The 20820-nt window shown below is 43.3% G+C and overlaps 1 protein-coding gene across 1 annotated transcript; it reads left to right on the forward strand.

The window, feature by feature from the left end:
- The first annotated feature begins 1235 nt into the window (after positions 1-1235).
- KLF6 (KLF transcription factor 6) lies at positions 1236-10428 on the forward strand. The gene is made up of 4 exons (XM_040073230.1): positions 1236-1725; positions 4692-5265; positions 7005-7128; positions 7549-10428. The coding sequence occupies exons 1-4, from the start codon at positions 1624-1626 to the stop codon at positions 7598-7600; spliced, it is 852 nt and encodes a 283-aa protein (XP_039929164.1). The 5' UTR covers positions 1236-1623; the 3' UTR covers positions 7601-10428.
- The last annotated feature ends 10392 nt before the right edge of the window (positions 10429-20820 follow it).

Below are 20820 nucleotides of genomic sequence, written 5' to 3' on the forward strand. Positions count from 1 at the left end.
CCTGGAAGGACAGAAACGTCCAAACTCTCCTGCTCACGGGAAAGCACAACCCAGGGGACCTGCAGAGCGTGTGCGTGTTGCTTTGCAGCCTTACGGGGAAGGTGCTGTGGGGAGGGGGTCAGACGGGACAACCCCACACAGACACCAGCGGGGTCACGGTGACCCTGGCACAGGCCCGATGGGTCCCGGTTACCCCGCTGAGCCGGGACAGCCCTGCTGAGGCCCATGGGGGTCCCGGTTACCCCGCTGAGCCGGGACAGCCCAGCTGAGGCCCATGGGGGTCCCGGTTACCCCGCTGAGCCGGGACAGCCCAGCTGAGGCCCATGGGGGTGCCGGTTACCCCGCTCAGCCGGGACAGCCCTGCTGAGGCCCATGGGGGTCCCGGTTACCCCGCTGAGCCGGGACAGCCCTGCTGAGGCCCATGGGGGTCCCGGTTACCCCGCTGAGCCGGGACAGCCCTGCTGAGGCCCATGGGGGTCCCGGTTACCCCGCTGAGCCGGGACAGCCCTGCTGAGGCCCATGGGGGTCCCGGTTACCCTGCTCAGCCGGGACAGCCCTGCTGAGGCCCATGGGGGTGCCGGTTACCCCGCTGAGCCGGGACAGCCCTGCTGAGGCCCATGGGGGTCCCGGTTACCCCGCTGAGCCGGGACAGCCCTGCTGAGGCCTATGGGGGTCCCGGTTACCCTGCTCAGCCGGGACAGCCCTGCTGAGGCCCATGGGGGTCCCGGTTACCCCGCTGAGCCGGGACAGCCCTGCTGAGGCCCATGGGGGTCCCGGTTACCCCGCTGAGCCGGGACAGCCCTGCTGAGGCCCGGCGCAGCCCCGGCCCGGCTCCGCAGCGCCCCCCGCGGCCGCCGCCGGCAGCGCCGCGCGCTCGCCGCTCCCCTCCCCCGCGCGGCCGCCCCGCGCGCGCACACCGCCCCTTCGGAAAAAAAGCAGCCGCTGCTTCCCCGCTTTATATACCCTGCTAAAAATAGCCTGCCGCCGGGCCGGCCAATCAGGAGGGGGCGAATTTCGAATCGGGCCAATGGCGGGAGCCGTCACGGCCGGGCTCGGTCACGCCAGGAGGAGCCGCGATGTCTGCCGCGCAGCGATTGGGCGGCTCTGACGTCACCGGCACGCGGGTCGCGGGGCGCGCGGCGGGGATTGGGCGGCGGCGGCGGGCGGCGCGCCGGGATCACGCGGGGCGGGGGCGGGCGCGGGGGCGGGGCGGCGGCGCGGCCGGGCAGAGCTTTGAATAGGGAAGTTTTGCGGGGGGCTCCGCTCGCAGAGTCCGCGCCGTGTTTGCAAATATTGGGGCCGCTCCTGCGCCAGGTCCGCCGGCCGCGGGAGGGGGGACAGCCGCGCGCCCGCCCCGGGAGACGTCCTGCCCTGCTGTGCGATTAAACTTTGCATGAAACTTTGGGTCTTTTTTCCTCCCCGAGCTCCTCAAGGAATTAATATATATCTCTATATATACATTTTTTTTTTCTTTTTTTTCATCTCTGGAGGAAGGGGGGGGGGGACTTGGAGACTGAGAGCAGAGGTTAACACCCCCCCGCACACACCCCGCAACCCCTGCACATAAAGGAGGCATCTGTATTTTTGGTAACCAGCACTGACTTTGTTGTTGCAACTTGAGACATGGATGTTCTCCCAATGTGCAGCATCTTCCAGGAACTCCAGATTGTGCACGACACGGGTTACTTCTCAGCCTTGCCGTCCCTGGAGGAATATTGGCAACAGGTAAACGAGGATGTCGATGTTGTTGTTGTTGTCGGGGATTTCTTTTTTTTTTTTTTTTTTTTTTAAGCCGTATTAAAGGATGAGCGGATTTAAGAAAGAAAAAGGAAAAAAAAAAAAAAGGCGAAAAAAAAGGAAAAAAAAAAAAAAATCAAGCCCAAGTGTCAGCGAGGAGTTTGGGGAGAATTCAGCACAAATGTGTAGCGATGTTTTGAAGCAGGTGTTTCGGCTTTGAGCAGACGGCTGTCTGGGGGGAGCAGTCCCGAGGCGGATGGAAGGAGCTGCGCATCCCCGTCTCTCCGTGTTTACCGCGGGCGCTGCCGGGGGCTGTCAGTGCCCGCTCCGCTCCGCGGCCGCGCCGAGCCGCCGCTCGCTCCACACCGAGTCCTGGCAAAAGTTTTGCGCTTGTACCGGGTCCAGACTCCACAGCTGGGTCTTGTCATCCGAGCTCCCTGCCTTGGCCAAGGGCTGCTTTGCGCCCTGTGCTGTGGGTTTATGCTTTTTTTTTTTTTTTTTTTCCTGGTGTGTTTTTGTTTTGTTTAATTATATTTTTTTTCTGCAAATGTATGCTATTATTGTTTTTGTTCCTGGCGAAGACGGGGAAAAAGCCCTCCAGGAGTGTCGGTACACACGTCTGTGTGTGTGCATGTGTGTGTACATGTACAGAGCGTGGCTGTTCCCAGCGCAGGGAGCTTTGTCGAGCCCGTGAGTTGTCAGTCATATGACAGCGATCCCCTTGTGCTAATTGCCGTGGCCGGGAAGGGAGAAGAACGGAGCCTTCTTCCCTTTAATGGACATATTTTTTAGGCCATTTTTTTCCCCCCTTTCTCTCCTCGCTGTGATCCGAGCAGCGGGTGGCAGGGTCTGACAGCCCTGCGGCGCTCGGGGGAGCGGGGCCGCCGCTCCGCTCGCTGCCCGGCGGGGGCTGCTCAGCCCGGCCACCGGATCAGGTACCTGCTGGCTTTGCACAAGGACGAAGGAGCCTTTCCCAGAAGGCTGAAATGCAAAGTGTTACAACCTTCACATGCCTGCTAATTGTATGCAATGACTTTTTTCTTTTTCTTTTTCTTTTTTTTTTTTCCCGCTCCCTCCCCCCCGCTCCCCTTTCAGAGCGGCAGCTCCATAGTACGTGATTGAAATGGAGCTAAGTAGTTTCCTTCAGGCATTCGGGCTCTTGGCGAAGCGCCAGCCCTCGTTCCCAGTAGCCTTCAGAGGCATTTAAACTCGGAGAGCTTCACTCTGCTTCCCATTACTAATCTACCTAATGAGGAATTTAAATTAGCCAGGAATATGAAAGTTTAACAAGACCTTAATAAATGCTTTTTTTGCTTGTTTTCACGGAAAATCAAAGCGCTATTGTGCTGTCCCTGTAGAAACCCTTCTTGTTTTTAACAGCATTGCAACCCAGTTCCCTAATTATAGACAAATACATAAATACCGTGTGCAACGGAGGGTTTGGTTTGGGGCTTGTTTGTGGTTCTGATTTTTCTGTCCGATTTTTGCCTACACTCCGAGCCTGACCGGAGCATGTGACCCAGTTTACTGGAGCAGTGCTGGGGGAGAAAGGAGGCTGTTCCCATGGCGGCTCTGCTCACGGGCAGATGGAAAGGGGCTGTGAGGGGAATGTGTGGCATTTGGGACCGGGTTTTGCTACCGGCCTTGGAAAAGATGATCTTGCTAAAATAAGTAGTGATTGGTTTGGAAACTTGGTGTGTCCGTTTTCTATGTAAAGCTTCCATATGGATCATTTCCTATAGTGGAAAGAATAATCCCGAAACATCAGCTTGTTGCCATAACAGTTCACTTTTTTTTTTTTTCCCCTTTTCTCCCTCTTTTTTTTTTTTTTTTTTTTTTTTTTTTTTTTTTTTTTTTTTTTTTTTTTTTTTTTTTTCTATTCTCTGAAAAATGGCTAGAAAGCCAGCAGGGTGAAATGAAATTGAAACCCACAGTTTCACCCGTTTAGGGTGGTTTTGTTTTTTGTTTTGTTTTCTTTTCATGGAGTCGAAGGGAATGTGGCTGGGGGGAAGTTGTCCATGTACTGTTACATGTACATTTGCAGAGTACTTTCTTGGCAGATGGTCATGGTTTTAAAAGGAAGTCTCCTTTGGCATTGCGTGAAAGAAAGAAAGGGATGACTCATACAGTTGCACTCTTGGCCAGTAGATAAAGTTCTTGTTCATTGTGGGACTCCCAGCAGGACCTCAGAGTAATTTCCCATTTCGCATCCTATAGAACAGGACATTTCTATTCTGGAACTTTTTTCCTCCCCTTTCCTCTGTTGTTGAAGTTCTCCGTGTTCCTCTGAACACGCATGGGAGCAGTTTGAGCTATGTGGTGTGCATGCCAGTGCGCTTGGAAATGACATTCTTTGAAAGTCGAGTGTGCTGTGTTCTCATGCACAGGAAATGGGAGGATGTCTGCTGCTCCATTGATGTCCCCAGAAGACAGGCCAGCAGCTCCGCAGCCATGCTGAAATGTGGCTTTGTTTTCTGACACAGGGTTTGGGTTTTAACTGGCTGTCAGAGCACATTGTGCTCAGTTGGGTCTTTTCAGCCTTGTGTTTGTGTGATACAAAACAACTTGAAATTAGTCAAGATGCGAGAGCGAAGTGTAGTTTTATCTTGTGGTTCTCCATGGACTTTTTTCAACATCAGCCTGCTGAAAACACAGATTTTATGATGAGAGTGATGATAATTTAACTGAGTCATTAGAATGCTATTTTGGATACCAAAGCTGACTTGCACCTTCAGCTGTGTGTTTGAACTCCTGCCCAGGTCTCAAAAACTGATTTCTTTTCATCGTAACAGTCACCTAGTTACGGCTTGAGGAGCCTTTAATTTGTTTTGAACCTAGAAACCTCAAATCGAATGTGCTACATTCCTGCATGCTTTTTGAAGTGTAAAATAATTTGGTTATTTTTAAGCAGGCCTGTAACTTTTGGTTTTTTTACTTCCTTCTCTTTCACCTAGACGTGTTTGGAGCTGGAACGGTATCTTCAGAGTGAACCCTGTTATGTTTCTGCATCTGAAATCAAATTTGATAGCCAAGAGGATCTCTGGACCAAAATTATTCTGGCACGTGAGAAAAAGGAGGAATCTGAACTGAAGAACACATGTGTCCCAAAGGAGGACAATCTTGCTAGTCAGAACTTAGAGACCAACAGTTTGAATTCTGACGTGAGCAGCGAATCTTCAGACAGCTCTGAGGAGCTCTCGCCCACGACAAAGTTTACCTCTGACCCTATAAGTGATGTTTTAGCCAGTTCAGGAAACTTGAGTTCATCTGTCACTTCCACTCCCCCTTCGTCTCCTGAGCTGAGCAAGGAGCCTTCTTCCCAGATATGGAATTGTACGCCGGGTGAGTTGCATTCACCGGGGAAAATCCGTACCGGTACCACTGGAAAGACTGCAGAAAAAGGTACACCCTCCAATGGTGACACCTCACCCGATGGCAGAAGGCGTGTTCACAGGTGTCACTTTAACGGTTGCAGGAAAGTTTACACCAAAAGCTCACATCTGAAAGCACATCAGCGCACTCATACAGGTTAGTAACCCTATGCTTATTAAGAGCTGGCAGCTGCTGTAGGGAATACCCCTTGGTGGTGGTGGTGGTGTCACAGGTTACTCAATCACTGGGTGGTAGCCCAGGTTTGGAGAGATGATGTAATAGTAGCAGAGGCTTACCAGCACGGACAACATCACTTCCTCGTTGTCTTCATGAGCCGGGGCATTTGCTGGTGGATTAGACTGCTGTCATGGCAAATAGGAGCCACTCATCTAAGCAGACAGTAGTTGGGAAAGCTGCAGCAGCACATGGTCTACAGGAGAAAAGGTCCAGCCAAAATGGGTGCCAGGGCTTTTTTGGTGATTATTTTTAAAGCAAAAGTGAGATTTTTTTTTGCTAAAAAGAAGGAATGTATATCCAAAAATCAGTCAGATCACTAAATACTGTAAGAGCTTGTTTTTATGCTTCAGTCCACGTTGGGTCTATTTTATCAGACAAACCAAGGCCTTGATAATATTAAGTATAGCTATATTTATAACTCACTTAACACTTATGCGTACCATTGTTATCAGCAAAAAATCTTGGAAAGCCACAGTGTATTGTTGTCCTTCTGACATGTCTGCCCAATTGGACTTAAAAATGTATGATCTACTGTATAATTTGATCCCAAATTACTGAGCAACAGCTTTCTATTGTTATGAAACCCGAACTAAAAATAACAATCCTGTATGTTATTGGGAAAGAAAGTGAGGAAGACAGACTCTTCAGGGCTTTTATAAATATTTTATGGTTGAAGTAGCCTGCTGATGTGCTTCTTTGAGCATTATTATTTGACATCTCTTTATGACAGCAGTTAGATGTGTAGAGCTGTGCCTTGGCTCAGTAGTCATGGCTTAATGTCAGGAACTGGCATGGTGTTTTTGGTGTACCAATCCAAACACCTATATGGATGGTTGGCTTTTTTTTTTTTTTTTTTTTTTTTCTCCTAAGATGTGGGAAAGAGAATTCAAGGAAAAAATTCTATTTTGACTCATGAGCTCAGCATTTTGTGGCTTTTATGAGAAGTCTGAGCAAGCTTGGATGCTCCCATTGTCATGCCGAAGTTAGATAAAACAGGATTATTTCAAGAGAAAAAAACCAAACTATTTCCCCTGAAACCGTGGTTGTTGAGCAGACATAAATAGCTGTCAGGCTCAGAAGTATTGCAGAACTGGTATTCTGGTGCTGTCTGGTTGAGAACATTCCTGTGAATGGAAGTGGTATTTCTTGAATGCTGAAATAGCAGTGTTCAAAATGGGATGCTGGCTTTTCCAAGAATAAGTGGCTCAGCAGAAAAGAGGTTGCATGTTATGCAGATGAGTGAGTGACAGAGGACTTTGATGCAATACAGTAGCCTAATTGCATTTTGGAGTCTAGCTGTGCTGTCTTTAATCACCTTTATGAAGTGAATGGTACCTGTTTGGGAGTAAGCCTGCCACTACGGATGAACAGGAATAGCAGAGGGCTGGATTCCTTTGTTTCCTGGGGGCCTGTTTAATTACTCTTTTTTTAAATTATTTTTTGTAAGAATGAGATTATTTGATGTGCTGTTGCAGCAAGATAAGTAGGAATCATGTGGATGACTTTTGTGAGCCTTCTTTGCTTGTGTGTTCTGAAGCATTCAGATAGGTTAAATAAAATTGTCTGTCTTTGGAGGAGTGAAGGAGGTTTACATAGAAAATGATAGCTCTTGTCTTTGAATGAAGTCATGACTAACATGTAATCTGCTTTTTTTGTAGGGGAAAAGCCTTACAGATGTTCATGGGAAGGGTGTGAGTGGCGTTTTGCAAGAAGTGATGAATTAACCAGACACTTCAGAAAGCACACTGGTGCCAAGCCTTTTAAATGTAGTCACTGTGACAGGTATGTGATTGAAATGCACCCTTTTAAATAGTTATTTTTAATGCTTGTTGGAAAGCTAGTCTGGGCTGCTTTTTGCTTGTGTGGGAATTATTCGGGAACACATCCGTGTCTGGTACTTTTAAGGAGCTATTGCATATTTAGGCTAGAAAAACCCTTCCATTTTACTGATCGTCGGGAAGTGGTTCGTAGCCTGATCTTGCAGATGAATGTTGAGAAGTCCGCAGTGTTACCACCCATCTGCAGAGCTCCTGGGTGCCCACAGACACCTTGAGTAGTCCCGTGCATCCCAGGCACGCCAAATCCCTCCTCCACCAGCTGTGTTTTGGAGCAGCAGAGCGAGGGGAGGTGCCTGAGCCCCGCGCGTCGCGTGCGTGCGCCGGCGGCCGTGGGCTAACGCGCAGCCTCGCTCTTGCCTTGCAGGTGTTTTTCCAGGTCTGACCACCTGGCCCTTCACATGAAGAGACACCTCTGAATGGGTCAAGAGGTGAATCCTGCGGGCTAAGAGGCGTCAAGGTTGAAGAGCCTTGAGCGGAGGGATGCGTGTTCCAGCCAAAGCATGCCATTTTGCACCCTACCCAGTTGCCTCCAGGACCTCACTTCCTTGAAGGTCTTTTGAGGGCTAATAAGTCATGTAAGAACGGCATAGCAACCACGGTGCGTGATGTTTGGGGTTTCCTGGACTCATACACTGGTATCTAACCTTCTGAGTGGCTCCTAAGCCTTTGCCGTGAGCATGTGCACTGAGAATGTTAATGATTGGGTGACTGTATGCGATGAGGATCTCTTGATGACTGTATGCTGAGGCACATTTTTTTTCTTGTGGTTGTTTTATAACTGTAAGAGAAAAAAAATAGTCTGAATGTCTTGTATGTGAGGAATATCTCATGAGATGGGACGACCACCAATCATTTCCAAGGGGTGGGGGGAGGGTGTCTGCACCTTTTTAGAGGGAAAACCTGAGAGGGGGAAAGGGGGGAATAAAAAGAGTCAGGATGCCAGAATGGAAATGGGGAACCTCCCTGTTCCTGTGTGAGAGGAGCTTTAGGTGTCTGGTGCAGCTATTAAACGTGCAATGTGTCAAGTAGCTTGTTTTACTTGCTACAGAGCTCATTTGTAATCCATTGTATAAGCTGTGTATTTACAAATGTAACACAACTATAACTTTTCATTATAATACAAAGGTTATTGCATGGTTCTGGGGAACTATATGCTTTTCCATTCTTTAATCAGGACTGCAGTTTTGATTCCAGTTAAGAGCAGCTAAAATACAATTGGTCTAATGTTACATAATGTATGGAACATGAATAATTTTTTTGTTGGGTGGATAAAACCACTATTGGTTAGAAACTGATTTTTCTCATGCAGCTAATTTTTCTCTTATTTATGCCTTGAGGACTAACTTCTGGTTTTCTAGCTGTTAATGCACTGTTGACCTTAATAATGGTGCCTTATGCAAGTGACCTTCTCTTGCAGGGGGTCTTATACAGGGGTATGGGTGATGCATGCTTTATTAAGGCTCTCTTTTCACCTGGCATTGTACTGTATCAAATGTATAATATGAGGGGAAAAAAAAGGTTACTTCCAGGGTCCTCCTTCACAAAGACAAATATAGAGAAAAGTCATTCATGTCAGTACAGTATTTGTTTAACTTAGACAATTTGACTGTGTTACAGTATAATGCATATGCCAATTGAATACCTGACCAGTTCTGCCACCTTGAGACTTTTTTATATTGACCTTGCACAACAACTGTGTATATACACACCCCAACTGTACTTAATATGTCAAGTTTTCATACATATTAAAGATACAGAAGTATTAAAAGATGTATTTGCTTAAAAGGCACAAGTTTCACATCTATATATCTAGCTATCTGTTGGTCATACAGAAAGAAACTATATTACTTTTTTTTTTAAAAGTGGGCAGAAAAATAATTGTGTATGTATATTTGTGTGTACAGTCTGTGTATGTGTGTATATATATAGATAATATATAAATATTTTTTTTAAAAGGAAAAGAATTAGAACACATAGCTAGAAAATGCCACAGCCCATCAAAATATTCCCTCTTCCCCCTTACCCCCCGCAATACGGTCATTAAGGAGACAAAGAAATGAAAGATACAGTTAATTAAAATCTAGCATTTTTAGAGGCTTTACCTTTAGCATAATGGTATGCTAAAGGCTTTGTTGGCATTCAGTCCTTCTCAGACTGCTGACTGTGTTTTGTAGTTATTAGGTTGTCTGGAATAGCGTATCTGTGGCCATTTAAGAATGATATGAACCGAATATTGGCATGCTAAAAGAATATTAGCTGTGTGCAGAAGTACACTCGGGTTTTGGCTTCCAGCTTACTGGAGGACCTGTGAGTGAGCTAGTCGTTGTGGTGGTTGAGCTCTAATTTTACATAGTTCAGCTAAATTAAAGACTGTTTTTTCCTAGAGTAGGAATAGTCTGTCCAAAACCAGTTTTGTTTTGTTTTGGTTTTTTTAAACCAGCTCACTACAGTCGATGCAATGAAACATGTGACCTGTTTCTTTTACTGTTAATTATCAGTCTTGCTTACTCTGCTAATATTTTGGTATATCTTCCTGGAAATGTATGTAGATAAGTGGTTTAACAAAAAGTATATGCAAGTGATCTGGTTCTATGGAACACACAGGCTTAAATCATTCTCATTTCATTTTTGGTTTAAATTGCCTGAAAATGCACTTTTTTTTTTCTTCCCCCAAAAAGACAAAATTTTCCAGAAAATGGATTTCTATTTACGATTGGGTTTTGTTGTATTTTTAACTCCTTGTTTGCATTGTCCTTGGCTTAGCTGTAATTCTTATAAACAAGAAATTAAAACAAACAAACAAAAAACCAACCAAACAAAAAAAAAGCGCAAAAACAAACAAACCAACCCCAAACAAAAAATACTTGCACTGGCTTGTCTCAATTGTGAAATACCATCAGACTTGTGTGGATGGGGTGGGGCTGTGTGCCATATGTCAAATGCCTGTAATTTTCTTAATAAGCAAGTACATTTTGTTCAGGTGATAACTGAGCCTCAATCAAGCTGAAAAATAAAAAAAAAAAATAAAACATTTTTGCTTGAAATTTAAGAAGAAAATGTTTCTATTAGTGAAATTTCTTTTTTTGTTTTTGAAGCACCCTGTTATCTAAAGAATCTCTTTGTAAGATTTTTGTAAAAATTTTGTTTTACAAGATTTTATTTGAAATTGTTTTTTGCAAGATTGTTATATTTCTGTATGAATGTATTTTTTATTGGAATAACATAAAAAGAAATTCTTATCAGCATCACGTGTCTGTTTTCATCTTTCTTCTCTCTAAGTCCTACGCACCAAACAATGCCGAGTACTATGTTGCTGCTTTGTCTTGAGTCACACCTGGTCACGAGTGCAAACACCTTTGGGTCAGGTCACGCGATGGAAGACAAGTCCTCTTGGGAAAATAGTCTTGGCAGTAGAAACTAGAAGTCCTTCCATATTCGAAAAGCTCTTGACTCATCATTTGCCTCAGCGGAATAAATGGTTAATGTGATTGTTGCTGCAAGACTGCACCTTCATTTCAAATGGTTTGTTCTGGAGAGCTGGATGCACATGGGCCGAGTTTGGCGCGTGGGAAAGCGGGTTCAGTGGGCATTCAAAGGGAAGGACAAAGCCAGAGAGGTGCTGGCTGGGCTGGAGGCAGGCACCTGTCCTTGGCATCTGCAGAGTGTGGACCTTTGGAGCTGCCTGGTCCATGGGGAAGCAAGCCCAAAACCACAAGGTCAGCTGTGGGAGGAGAGCTTGGAAGGGACTGCATGAGATCTGCCTGCTGCAGACACTCATCTGAGGCGGCTGTAGGGCTGCCCTGACCCACATGCTGGTGGTGACCTTCAACCTGTTGAGCACAAGCCTCTCTGAACCACATTCTTCTGAGCAACGGCTCTTCAAAGCGTGCCTGGCGTGCACCTGGCTGGAGACCCATGCAGAACTTGTTTGGTGTTGCCTCGTGGCTCCTGCTTCGCTCATGCTGGTGTTAAAAGTCCCTCTAGCATCGCGTGAAACCACTGGCAAAATGGCAAAGTTGTATGCTGAGAAACTTTCACGCGTCTTTGAGCATGTGAATTCAGTTCATGTTAACATATCATGGGCTTAAATTGTTTAGAAATGGTCTAAAATGATGCAAAAGAACTGAAACAAAGATGGGGGCAGAAGAAATGTGGAAAAGGAGTCCTTGCCACCTTCCCCAGTTAGCCCTGCACTGGGCTAGTAAATAGACATAATGCCTGCATTTGGCGTGGCAGAAATGGCAATTTAGGCAAATTCAAGATCTGCAATAGGAGGGGTACATTAAATTTTACCACAGGCTCAGAGTGGAACATAGGTGTCTCCTGGGAAAGCTAGTTAAAGTTTTAGTAGAAATACAAAAGGCTACTGGGGTTTAGGATTGAGATATTTTGCCTCCTCATGTAGAAAAAGAAATATTTTTAAAGAACTGAGCTTGACCTTGGAGATTCTCCACCCAAAATGTTAAATGGGTGTGTAATATAGAACAAGGATTGGCAAATTTTTCCTGTTTATTTGGTGTGTGTCATCTTGGGCTGTGTCATATTCCAGCTTTAAAAAAAAGAAAAAGCCTGAAAACATCTCTATTAAGGATGTTATTTACTCAGACCCTGCCTCTTTTTTTTTTTTTTTTTTTCTTTTTCTTTTTTTTTTTTCTTTTTTTTTCTTTTTTTTCATTCTCAGAGAAGTTGTACTGAAAAACCAGCAGTGTCTGCAGGAAAAAAGAGGCTACTGACAGTGCTATTGGGCAACAAGGAAACTACAAAGCAGAAAGCAATAGTGCATTTCAACATACACATCTACTGCAGGTTTGCTTAATTCTGGATTTTGAAATGCAGAGCAGAGGGGAAGAGACATGAATTTGAGGGTGAAGAAGTCAGGTTGCTGAGGTATGGACATGGATTAGTAGCCTCTGCAAGTTCCAACAGCTTCAGCTGAGGTTAGAAAGGTGAAAAGGAGGACAGAGCCTGTGAGCCAACATGTTAGCACAGAGGTTAGATATGGCATGTTTGTGCAGCCGTCAAGATGAAACAGTTAAAATCCCAAAACAGCCCATTTGGATGTTTGTTCTGAGGGTGTTTTTATCCTCTTGGGTGTGAAAAATCCAGACATGCAAGTGGTCAGTGCAAGTAGAGCGTATGAGTTACGGGCTTCTTTGAGCAACTATGTCTTATAAATACAACATGACTTTGAAGTTCACAATAGAAAAATGATTGCTCTTTTATTGAACTGGATGTCCTTATTGTTTAGAAGTTGACTGTCTGTCAACTGTCTCCCCCCCAAACCATATTACAATTGGAAATAAACTGGATCTAGAATTGTTGTACCTGTTAAGGCATGTTGAAAAAAGGCTGTATTTTATTCTTTCCTCTTTAGAAGTTCATGGTATCACTGCCTTTGTGTCCAACTTTTACCTCTTCCATTCTTCTCAACTGCTTGAGCATTTGTTCTTTATTTTCTTTAATTGCTCTGAAAGCTCTGAGAAATAAAAACAACCTCTGTAAATCACACAAATAGCAGCAGCAAAACTAGAAACAAGGAGAAGGAAGAACACTATGGCAATTGTTTCAAAAAGTCGCTGAGTGTTCTTTATGCAGCACCAAAAGAGTACGTGACCTTACATGTTTATACAACAGGGAGAGACAGTGTTTGATAAGAGAGAAGCTTCATGGTCCATCCATTGGGGGTCTCCTCAGCCTTGGAGAGTGGAGTTCAGGTAGACTGAAGCAATACGGGGAGCTCTAACTGACAAGATTGTGTGGGGGGACACAGGTAAAAAAGGTTTCCCCTCCACTTTTTGAAGAATGAAGGGCCTGGTATTTCCTTGTTCCTCTCTTTCTTCAGAAATTCCTTGGAGAAAAAAACGGCTTAGGTAGGAAATCTCTGCACTATTTCTTCCTCAAGCTTTTGCAGATTTGTTCCCTCTGGTAGTGCTGGTTTATAGACTCAGCGACAATGCCGGTACTCCAGTTCTTTATTTCTGGTGACAAGAGGTTACCAAGCAGCCCGGACTTCCACAGAAGTCTGCCTGGTTTTGCCTCATCATGTGGGATTGTGTAGCCAAGGGGCATTAACGGGTACTTCTGAAATAAAGCCTCTGACAGGGCAAGAAACTCTGCTGAGATTATACAAGGCAATGGTATCTTCATGTTTTTTCCCTTTAGCTCTTTTACCTTTACACTTGCTATTTCATCCCTTATTCATGGTCCTTAGATATATGGCATTTATTTTTGATCAAACCTGTAGCAATACTGTCTCATAACCATTTGAGCTCTTACATTTAAGGGAGAATGAGCAGACAGGGTATTGCTTTTGCACACAGGTCTACAGAGGTTTAATCAGTCTAGGATTCATTGGAGCTACCCTGGGAAATAAGGGTTTGCAGGTTCATGCATTAATATTGTGAGGCCTTGGTCAAAAGCTCATTTAAGTCAAGGAGAAATTCCTCACTGAATTCGACTTGCTCCAGACAGAGTCATTTTTTCATAGAGCTGAACCTGAGGAGGAAGTACATTTGAAACCCATTCAGAACCAAATTTTCATTCAATGACATTTATGACTATATTTTGTCCATTTCCTGTTGAACATTTGATAGCTGGAGTTCACAAGTACAAGTATTGCAAAGATGATTTTTTTTTTTTTTTTTTTTTTTTTTTAAACAGAAATGTGATTTTTTTTCCTCCTGGAATTTATTTTTGATTGCAGACTGATGATAAACCCTGTAATTTGTTCTGCAGTTTCACTAACACAACAGATACATAATAATTTTGTAAGTTATAGCAGTGACTATTTTGAACTGCAGAGGTTTCAATCAGAATGCTTCATGAAGTATTAGCTGAGAAATTATTAACTGGAGAAATTAACTGGATTTGTAGGATATCACAGCAACAAAGGTAGCCTTATGGCTTTAAAAAAAAAAAAAAAAAAAAAAAAAAAAGCTGCATCAGATACGAGCCAGCACATTTTGTTGAAATGGAGAGAAACTATCCAGAATATGCAATCGAGGCTACAGATCGGTCGTGTTCTTGAAGTATAGGTTTATAATTTGTCACAGGAAAATAACTCCATAAAGCAAAACTGCTAAGGTGTTTTAAGATGATCTATTACATGGAGGTGTCTAGTACAGCCATTTTGGATCAGTTCATGATAGGAAACAGATGGTATATATGTTTATGTTTAACATTTAAGGAGGTATAGAAAGCAATTGGGAGGTGATGTATTTTGTTAATGGGCGAGTAAAGCCTCATATGTACAGTTAAAATAGAATGTAAAAAACAAGCAACATTTTTTCAGCACAAATGAGGCAATGCAACAACAGCTTAAGTAGATTTATTTGACTTGTTTCACTTTAAATAATTTTAATGAGAAATTCTCTAAATGTTTTTGAGCGGAGATAGAAAGTAATCTGGTAACCACATGTCTCGATGTATGCCAGGCTGTTCTTTAACAGCACTTTCTTTCAATACAATATAAATTTAGCTGGAATTAGCATTGCTGAATATTAGTCCCTCAGTGCCTCACTTGCTAAACCTCCATATTCTTTTTATTGCCTCTGTGCATTTCAGAAGTAGAGTGTGTGGTCAGTTCTAGACAAAGGCAAATTATCTAATGGGGCTGAGGAAGGCAACGTATTGGTGAATTCTGTAGCAAACTGCTCGGTAATAATTCAGGAAGGTTGCAGATCTGCACTGGATACAGTAATATATTTTTCTTGTAATGTGCTACCTCTTGGATTTGATACTGAATATATCAAAAATCTGGTTATGCATGCAAAGCTGTATTTTTCTGAGTTTTATATACTTCACCTTACCCATGCAGTAGTATGTTTTTTCATTTATAAGATTTATCTTCGAGCATGCACCGCTATGACTAACGCTTGTTTCCAAGCTCTGCTAGGCAAGTTACTCAGTCTTCTGGGGTTTATTTTATTTGTTTTTGCTAAGTATGAAGAGGACATTGAGGGCAACTGGATTTTAGTAGATCCTCACTGTAATTAATTATTCATCAGCAGTAGAAGTATTAGCAGTAGCAGTCAGACATGCAGAGGAGGCTGAGATGTTGCTCTTGTGAACCTACAGGGAGAGAGGCTCTTCCATCCAGGTTCTGCCTAATTAGGCCATGACACATTTGGAATTACCCACATCCAAAAAGAGAGAAAGTAGTTTTATAACCTGTTTTGATGATCTCAGCATTTTTCCTTTTTCTGGTCAGACAGATAACTCTGGTGATATTATAATATCCATATTATAATTCCATTCAGACCGCCTGTCTGTCACAGATGGATTAATTCTGGATTCATTCTCACCAGGATGGAAACTCCCCATGCAGAACATGAGGTTTCAATGCATTTTAGTGGGCATTTTTAGGTGGGACCTTGTAATGTACACGCCTGCCTCACATCATTGGGTTCTTATTTCATAATTTTGTTTTCTATTTCTAACAACTTTCTTCTGGTAATAAATTTGCTACGTTCTACATGAAATTATTTGGATCTACTGATATTTCTTGTTAATTTGAAAAAATATTGTTCAGAAGTAATCTTTTATCCCATAGATAGAAAAGAGTAAATAAGAGATGTAATAATGTTATAGCATTAATGGGATTTGAGCCTTGGTAGGAAATAGATGCATTATTCATAAGGATTGATGGTCTTTAGTGTCCCAACAGCCCCTTGTGGGGCTTTGGAGGTATTAGACTGGTCACTGGAGAGAAGGTTGCTCTAATGCTCAATAAGCTAGACTAAAAATATCACTAGAATTATAAAGCAAAAAACTAATCAAATCCTAAATATAAATGCGATGATACAAATCCATCCCCTAGTTATCTCCAGAAACCACCCTGCCTCAAAGGGTTGTCAGTGACTTGTCCCTTATTATCTTTAATCAAGCAGAAGAGGGAGGCACTGAACGCCACAGTGGGTCTGTATAACAAGGCACTGCAGGTGAAATCCATCGTCTGTGCTTCCCGCTATCCGTGGGCTGCGGCCGGCCCCGGCCCCGCCAGCCAGGGAAAGGGCAGCGAGGAGACAAAGGGATGCAGTGTTTGCACAGCGCCTCTGAAGTCCTCTGTAGCTTCTCCTAATTTCCATCCCCAAAGTCCAGACCGCAGATGCTTCACCAGGCAAAACCAGCCGGGATGACTGTAGGTAAAAATTATGTGGTAACACGCAACAAAGAAGCTGACTAAAGATTTCTGCAATAAGGCTTCCAGCACTTACACAGATGGGATCTACCCAGACTCTGGTCTCTGTGCTCCGTGACAGGACATTATTTATCTTAATTATAATGGATAACTTTAAAACAAAGGGAAAAAAAAAAAAAAAAGGCTGTGTATTCTCTCACATATTCAAGCAGATTAGGCATTACAGTTAGAATATTTGTCAGAGAAGCTAAAACTGCTATCTGCCAAACAAATATAACCATGTAATTCAATATTAACAAATATCTTTTTCATTAGACATTAAATATCTTGGGATAATGATGAGGTCATAAAAGACTCGTGTTTGGCCAGGGGAGAGAAGAGCATTCATAAAAGAGGAGCTGTGGGATACAGCTCCTTTTGGCACAAAGGGCAGCACCCAAAGTCTGCTCCATAGTTCAATGTAAAGCAGATTTAAGCCTCCATTCTGAAATGAGGTCTGTGCACACAGCCTTCCGACCCTCACCTGCTGTACCAGGTGAGACACCCCAGACCATACAGGACTTCACTGGAGCCCCCAAAGGACAGGGGCCATCTCTGGTAAGGGACGTGACGTCCCAGAAGGAAGATGTCCTCAGCCAAAGTCTGGGGTGCACCAGGACCCTGAAGGTGATAAACCGAAGTGGGGAGAGTGGCTCAAACTTCAGGAGGAGTGTAGATCTTTGTGGCACTGGTGTTTGAAAACACAAATTGGAGCATGGGTGCCAAGACAAAACTTTCAGCTTTCATCCAGTAGCACTTGGCTTTTGTCAGTGTTTGGTAAGAGGTGCTCAGATTTATGCCTGCCCAGGTATCCCCTACCAGAAAAGGAAGCAGAACCCCCATACACTTTGCTGTGTCCTTTAGACCCATGACATGTAAGTTTGAGCTTACATTTTAGGTTTAAAATTAAGTTCCTAATATGAAGGCATTAACAAAGAAAAATAATGACAGATTATTAGGACCCCAAGAATTTTATATTTGTTTACTAATATTTATATACATATGCACACACATGCATAAATGGAAATAGATTTTCTTGTCTAGGACTTTTATTTTCCATATAATATCACATTCCAGTAGAACAATGTCCTTAAAAAGTCATCTGTGGGGTTGATAATAGTATTTCAGACTTAACCTGAGGTGTAAGGTGAAACCAGCTGAAAACACTAAACAAAATCAAACGGTCTGGGCTAGTGAAACAGATGAAAAAACAGAGAACAACAAACAAAACCAGAAACAATTAAAGACAAAAAAATAAAGCCAACTTTTAAGGTGGTTTAGTTTTGTTTTCATTTTTTTTAATCTAAGAGTTTGTGGGAATATGAGTAAGTAAATACATCAACATTGAAGTTGTTGACGGTTATTTTCAATGAATCATAGATCCATGTTGCCACGCGTTAGGGACAAGGTCTTTAAAAAATATAGATTACTAAATGAAATGTTGCCTTAAATGTCTGAAAATTATGTAAGTTATAATTTTTTTAAAATTATAAACTTTATTGGGATTTTGTTTGGTTTTTACAAATGTGAATTCTGTACTTTGGATCCAGCAGAGTGCATTTAGAGTAAATTTGCATGATATTTTTAACAATAGAAGTTAGAAAGTTCTGTTTTAAAAATGAAAGTTATGAAACTAAAAAATGAAACAAAACCCAAGTTACTCAAGGTTGTACAATTAAATGGTGCGAATTGGTCATGCTGAGGTGACTGGGTGCAAACGAAATAATTTGCTAGAGTAGATAGGTAGTTTCCTTGATTTCATAGGCCAGAAGGGGTGAGACATGCCTTCCAGGCTGACAATGTCTGCGAAAAAAAGATGTTAAAGCAAAACCACCCCCAAAATCTGGCAACGTGGTCCTTCTTCACCTGAAGTCCAGAGAAGCAGCTGAGTCTTAGAAGTGCCTAAGGAGTTTCATTAGATATCCCTCTGTGGGAAGTCCACGTGAGCATTGCTCTGTACTGATTCTTTTTTCCTTTGTGTGGTTCAACCTCACATTTTTATCTCATTATTCTTAGCAGTGGTAAGTAACTATGACAGGAAGACAGAGTGGAAAATTAAGGCTTGTTAAGACTATTATACACCAAAAGGATCATGTCACAAATGAGATTTCAGTCTGCCCAGTTTGGGATATAATTAAGTTATCATGTTCAAGGTGGATGGGTTTGAGACAATAAAAGGGCAGTGGAGGTTGTTCAGTTTCAAAGAGGTGAATCTTTTTTATGCTAAGGAGTTATGTGGATGTGATTTTTGGAGTGGTGAGGGCCATCAACTCTCCCCCAGCTGTTGAACAGGGTCTTCTGGAAAGACAGAGCAGCTCCAGGGACACCAGCATCCTTCAGGATGATATCCCTGCTAAGAAAATGCTATTTGATTGTGTTTCATTTTTGTGGGCATATCACCAGTGTGCATTCTCCTCTATCTTTATAGAAACCCCTCAAGAAGAATAAACTTAGCACCCTGTGAGGAGTGACCTGTGCTGAAAATTTCACTGTCATATAATTCACTTTTGAGGAAAGTGTATTTAAGGTGGTGAATAGTAAGCATATGCCAATACTATGGACCCAGCAAGGAAGTGTCGAGAAAACCACACCAGGAAAACAGTGAGGCTTTTCTTGGTTTTGAGAGAATACAATGAGTCTAATGTTTCTGCTTTCTCATTTTTTTCCTATGTTATCAGCATGGAAGGCTGGGCAGGACTTAGCTGAATCACTGCTCAGAAGTCAGTCCAAAGTGTGAGTCAAGCAGTGTATGGGCTACAGACTGACATGTGTGTTTAGTGGCAGTAGGGTTTGTCATGCAATTCTTGAGGGCATAATGGATGAGGGCTTTTTGCCTGCAAGTAGCCACAATAATTATATGAATCATTCAGGGAAATTATATTGAAAGATATCATATCATAAAGCTGCAGAGTTTTCCACTGAAAACAGCAGCTTAGAAGAGCTTCAGAAGCGTGTTAACAAAGATGGTGCCTTGCTGGGCTATCTATTATTACACTCACACAAAGAGATTGAGCTGGCATGGGGGAGGGAATGCTGGAGGAAGGAAAGGAAGAGAAGATGGATCATAAAGAGTGACAAATGATACTTTTAAACATTATACTCTTCATTTCCAAATCCAAGATTTAAATGCAAAGTATATGTTTGGTTGTTTTTTTTTTTTTTTCCCTACTTATATTTCTTCCTCCCTCCTCCTTTCTTTAGTCCTCAGAAAGAGTAGGACAAATCTGTCCGCAGGGTTTTGCCCTGCTGTCTTTCACCTTTTTCAGTCTGCCACTTCTTCAAAAGGAAATGCTGTCTATTTGTGATTTCAAGCTGTGCAACTAGTGAAATATTAGCCAAGACCTAAGTTCCTATTCTGGCAAAATATTTTTGCTTTCAGTAAAATCTTGAGGTGAGGGGGTGGAGGGGAGTGGTGGTGGGAGGCAGGGGGGAGTTGGCAGGACACGGATACAACCAGCAATAACAATCAATTAGCACTCCGTTAAAAACATCAAAATCCCTACTACCTACATAGGAAAGTCCTTCCTTACTTCCCCTTTACCACGTAGGAATATTATGGAAATGGGGGTCTTGTGAGATATGAAGGTAGAAGCACAGTGTGGAAGGCAGCTCTGTCCTCATCCTCAGGATGGGGAAGAATGGGACAGTGGTGTCCCTGAAAACATTTATTGGTGGTCACACTCCTGCAGGGGAGCAGTGGATGGGAGGACAAGCCCTGGGCATGGGGCTGTGCTGCTGCAGCTGGGCAGGCTCAGAAGCTGTCCCACGGCAGCAGGGGCTGACCCCCAGGAACCCTCAGCCCTGCTCCCCCATCTCTCTGCCTGAATTTGCCTTCATCCCACCACGCAGTGCAGCAGATGTTTCCCACTCTGGTGGATACACATGTGCCTGTCCACGTTAACATTACTGTAACATAGTGTTTCATCATCTGCATCACTGTTGCACCAGCAGTTCTCGGTGATCTTGGCAGCCCCAGCTTCTTTACTGGGGATTCCTGATGATGGACTACAGTAACAAAGAATTGCACAAACACTATGTATTTGTTGTTAAGGCTTGAAAACAAAGAATATCAAACAGTCAGTGCTGCTTAGGAATGAGGGAATTAAATTAGCCTACCTGTGCCCCACTGTCCTGAATCTGGTCCAACTTTCTAGAAATATTGATTCAGCAAAAGCAGGTGGCAAGGAATCTAACTGGAACAGCAGGAGCGACTAGAATTCAAAGTTTCCTCTTGTCACAAACACTCCTTTTTTCGACTTACTAGGTTTGAAATTGCTTGTACATACATTAAAGAATCCTTCTTCTCCCCTGCTCTTTTTGCAGTACAGGAAACCGTGACTCTTCTTAATGCAGATATTTTGGAGAAAGAGCTTTGTATAAAAATCTTGGTTTTTTCATAAAAATCAGAAGCAGAATGTTTACACACACACACACACACACACACACACACACACACAA

The sequence above is a fragment of the Hirundo rustica genome, chromosome 1 (assembly GCF_015227805.2).
Source record: "Hirundo rustica isolate bHirRus1 chromosome 1, bHirRus1.pri.v3, whole genome shotgun sequence".
Classification (NCBI taxonomy): Eukaryota; Metazoa; Chordata; class Aves; order Passeriformes; family Hirundinidae; genus Hirundo; species Hirundo rustica.